This window comes from Anarrhichthys ocellatus, unplaced genomic scaffold (genome assembly GCF_004355925.1).
Source record: "Anarrhichthys ocellatus isolate YVR2014 unplaced genomic scaffold, GSC_Weel_1.0 scaffold2, whole genome shotgun sequence".
NCBI classification, from domain to species: domain Eukaryota; kingdom Metazoa; phylum Chordata; class Actinopteri; order Perciformes; family Anarhichadidae; genus Anarrhichthys; species Anarrhichthys ocellatus.
The window spans coordinates 15,860,587-15,865,211 of NW_022280032.1; the positions used below are offsets into that span (position 1 = coordinate 15,860,587).

General features: G+C 43.8%; 1 protein-coding gene across 2 annotated transcripts in view; it reads right to left on the reverse strand.

The window, feature by feature from the left end:
- Positions 1-457: 457 nt before the first annotated feature.
- igf2b (insulin-like growth factor 2b) overlaps positions 458-4,625 on the reverse strand; it is a 6,025-nt gene continuing 1,857 nt past the window's right edge. For both annotated transcript variants that reach the window (XM_031866850.1, XM_031866858.1), the window contains exons 3-4: positions 3,337-3,518; positions 458-1,911 (exon numbers count right to left, since the gene is read on the reverse strand). In XM_031866850.1, coding sequence (XP_031722710.1) covers positions 1,672-1,911; positions 3,337-3,518 — 422 coding nt within the window. In that variant the 3' untranslated portion in view covers positions 458-1,671. The remainder of the gene's footprint in view (positions 1,912-3,336; positions 3,519-4,625) is intronic.

Here is a 4,625-nt window from a genome sequence, read left to right on the forward strand (position 1 = left end):
ATATATATATATATACATACATATACATATATATATACACATATACATACATATACATATATATATATACACATATATATATATATATATATACACATATACATACATATATATATATATATATACATATACATATACACATATACATATACATATATATATATTCAAGTATTTGTTTTCAGGCAAAAGCATGTGAATACTACTGATATACAATAAAAATAAAATGTTAGTTGACATTATTGCTGTTTTTTTCCCTTTGAATTTATATTTTGTGCCTTTCTTTAGAACTGTAAAATAACATCATAACAATAACCATGGAAAGAAAAATAAAAGCCTAACTTGGAAAAACAGGAATGTCACGGTACCAGAAACTGACGGGGTTTTCCTTTTTTTCATTAAAACATTGATATGAAAAGAAAACAGACAAAATAAAATATAATCATTATCCCACTTGCTCTTTGTCCATGCCATGTTACTTCCTGTCAGAGCAGTCTGCAAAGCCATGGCAAACAGGAAGTACTGTCCCAGAACTGTAGTACTGTCTCAATCCAGGCGGTCCACTGTCCACGGTCCATATGTGTCCTCACACTGCTCCCTGTGTCTGGCAGGGACAGGAGGAACAGGGACTGGGTCTCCGGTCCCCCTTGCCACTATATGCTGGCAAGCTATTGACGAGCAGCCGCTAGCACTCGCTGTGAGCCTAGAAGCCGACACAGCCCATGTCTTCTCTCAGTGACACTTCCCCCTTGACATTGCCACTGCCAGGAGCGCACCCATATCCTTTATCTTCCTTTTTTCAAAAGTCACACTTTCCTTAAAACGGAAAGTTTTAATATTCATTCAAAGAAAAAAAAAAAACGTGCTTTTCAACCTCTTCTTTGAGTCCATTCCCAAAGCTAGCACCATGACATTTTTTTAAGCTACACGTTCATTGTTCATAAAAAAATAGTGCCATTTTTTTTCTTTACTTTGACGTAATCCGTGGCAATGTGCAATTTTGCAGACTCTTTTCTGCTTTTTGTTTGTGATCAAAAGGTGCTGGAACAGGAATCTAATTTTACAAAATAATTCCTTACAGTGTGGAAGTCCCTTTATAGGTAGAGGTGCAAACTAATAAGAAAAAGAACTAACAGAGATTTTCTTTTTGCCTCAGGAAAAATTATGTGGAATGGATTCTTTCATGCAAGCTGCTCTTCACTTTCAGTTGTCTTCAACAAGGACAAAAAAAACATTCCGCTGGGTGTCCTCTTGACACTTGCAAACCACAGATCTCTTTCATCTTCATTTCTCCCTTCCCTTTTCTCTGTTGCTTAAGGATCCACCTGAATTGCATTCAGCCGAATTGTTAACTTTTTGTTCATCGTTTGTGTTTGTGCCTTTTGTGTCAGTGACTGAAAGAGAGAGGGAGCGAAAGAGTTCAGACAGGAAGAATGTGAAGGCATGTTTGTGTGCCTGAGGAGGGTGGGTAGGTTGGGTTAAGGGGGGCATTAGAGAAGGGCCACGGGGTCAAGAAGTAGTGGATGAGAGCAGGGGAGGGATTGGTGGGCTCGGACAGGGCAGGGGAGGTCAAAGAGGGCTGCCACAGAAATGACGTCAGAGACAAAGCTATAATCCCCTAGTCTTTTTTTTCTCCCTCCAAACTCTTGTCTGTGCAAAGGGCTGGCAGCGGGCTCATTTGTGGTTGACATAGTTGTCCGTGGCGAGCAAGACAGGAGGCAGTTTGCTGGGCAGGCTGATGAGGGGCCTGTGGAAGACTGCCTGCTCCTGGGCTTTGATCTTCTCCGCCTGCCTCCGAACCTTTTTGGCCCTCAGGATGGCGGGAACACCCCTCCGGAGCCGCTGGGCCGCCTTCCTCTGCCACACCTCGTATTTGGAATACTTCACGGTCACATGCTGCTTCCTTGGGACTTCCTATTGTGGCGTGCAGGCAAAAAATAGAGGAAAATGGGAAAACAGGGAGTCAGTTCATTAGTTGTGATAACATACAGTGAAAGTGCTCATTACAATGGAGGAAAGCCTTGTTTATTTTTGTAAAAACAATCTGTCATTGTTGGGCTAGTCAAATGGAAATCAAATGTCATTCTTATAGCGCAGAGCGTCATAACAGACTTGCATTGCCTTCAACTTTTTGCCCTTGTTTTGGCTTCCTAGACTGAAAGAAGCAGTCACCAAGCTCCAAGTTCAGCCTCTTTAACATACTGTCAAAGGGAAGGGCGGCCACCCGCCTCATATACATATGAGGAGCACGTCGTTCACCCAAAGACCCGCTGAACTGTCTAACCTCCACAGACCGAATGAAACGCCACATAAACACATTGTCATATCAAAACCTCTATTCTTACACAGCAAACTATTTTAAATAGAGTTAAGTGTTGTGCTGAGCACCACAGATTGAGACAAAGTGGGAGTGGTAGCAGGGAGGCTAGAATTTATGCGTGAGTAGCCAGTGCTCCATATGAATGGCTTGTTTTGGTCCTGCCACTTGAGGAGTGTTTATCCCCCTTCATTCACTCCAGGCCTGTTCAATAGCCAAAGAACAGCTGGCCCTCAGAGCAGGCTGTACCCATCAACTCTCCCTGCCCACACAAATGAGGGACATGTCCTAACCAATTCCCTTGCAGCCTCTTTTTTTTGCAATTCAGAAGAAGGGTACATTTCTTTCCTCTGGATATTTTCAGTATTTATTATTTTTTGTTTGTTTACGTCACTAGCAATCCCATGTTACTGATACTGATACTGATTTTCTAACAAGTCAAAGCAGAAACATTATAAAAATCTTTCCAGCCTCGTCAGAAGGGATTTGAAGAGACCTGGAAAGCAGCCATCGCTCAGTCTTGTGATCGCAGTGAAAAGACCTGAAACTCTTTGATGATTCCCTGCATGTCTGTGACATATTTCAGAGAGGCTCTGCCGGCCAGGTCAGGTGTTTTTGACTAGATCAAAATGCATGCCAGGTTCGGAAAGCTTGCTGTTCCGTGACTAATAATCACACACTGTTTTGTTACAGGACAGATGTCTAACGTCTCATCGACTCTCTCTCTCTCTCTAACACAAACACGCACTTTCTTTCTCAAACACACAAGTCTGTGAGTATGACTGCCTTTTTTCGTAATATGATGTGCTGTGACTGTCTTGATGTTTTCCGCAAAGCTCAGCACTTTGCATGGAGGTTAACTGCTTACCAATGACCATTTTAACAAGATAAACCTGTCTCTGTGTGGGTTTCTGTCTGTCAGGGACATAGGGGTGAGGCTCAGAGGTGAATGGAGAAAAGATAGAGACCAGGATTGGAATTGTTTCCCATACTGGCCTGTTGTTGTTGCTTTCGAAACGTACCTGTTTTAGTGCGGGCATCATGGGTATGACCTGCAGAGAGGTGGCCGACACGTCCCTTTCGGACTTGGCGGGTTTGGCACAGTATTGCTCCAGCAGGTTGAGGTCACAGCTACGGAAACAACACTCCTCTACGATCCCACGGTTCTGGTTGCGCCGGTTGTTACCCCTGCTGGTTGGCCTACCTGAGGAAAGACACAACAAGGGATGAGGAAAGGCCGTGAGGAGGGTGGGGTTCAGGCCTGGCATCAGTAATGAATGTGGGTTGGTTTCGCAAGATTACTTGGACAATCATAGCGGTCCATTAAGCAAAGAGGATAAAAGGTAATCTATGACCAACTGCAACAAATCTTGTTGTTTGTAGGATAATCTGATTAGGGCTATCTGGAAGTCCTTTAATGAGTGAATACACAAGTAGACTGCTGTAGACACCAAAAGAGAGTGATGGAGACAGACAACTAAGCTCTCAGACAGACCTTTGGGTGAGCAAATACATAAAATGGAAACTCTTGTGTGACCTTGTCCTTTGTCAAGTCAGCGTAGATAAAGAGGATGAGAAGGGAGAGAGGAGGGGCAGAGGAGGGGAGAAAATAGGAGAAAGGAGATCAGTGCAGAGAGTGAGAGGGTGTGTGAGGGTCAAAACAGAGGGAAAGAATGGAAATCAAAAGAGGGAGGGAGTGAAGACGTGGGAGAAAAAGGTATGGAAGAATAAGGTGAGGGGGTGGAGGGTTAGCATGTTGCACAGGGGAACACTATCCGCGACCAATAAAGGCCTTGTTTGAAGCCCTGTGCCCAAATCTCATGAGAGGGAAGGCTAGAGTTGATTGCAGGAAGAGGAACACAAGAGAGAAAGAGAGGGTGATCCAGGGGGAGGAGAAGGAGAAGAGGAGGAGGGAGCACATCTATGTTGGCCTAAACTGGATAATGATCTTTCTGATTGGGGAGAAGCTTCTGTGGCAGACAGCACACAAAGAAGCTGCCTGTCTGTCAAAGGTGAAAAGCAGGGGGTGGGACAATATCATCATGGGGGGTGGATGGGGGGGGTTCTCTGCTGGAGACATACCAGAGGAAGGTGAACTCATGTATGTCACAAACACTGTGCAGTCAGAAGCTTATCCATTTGAGGATTAACAACCACCACAATGCATTCGCATAAGGCTTTTCATCTATCCCCACCATCACTACAATGGAAGCAATAATCAGAATTTACGTTAATGATCTGTCCTCTTAACCTTCATCTATCCTCACCATCATTACAGTGGAAGCAATAATCTTAACCTGACATCGAACCC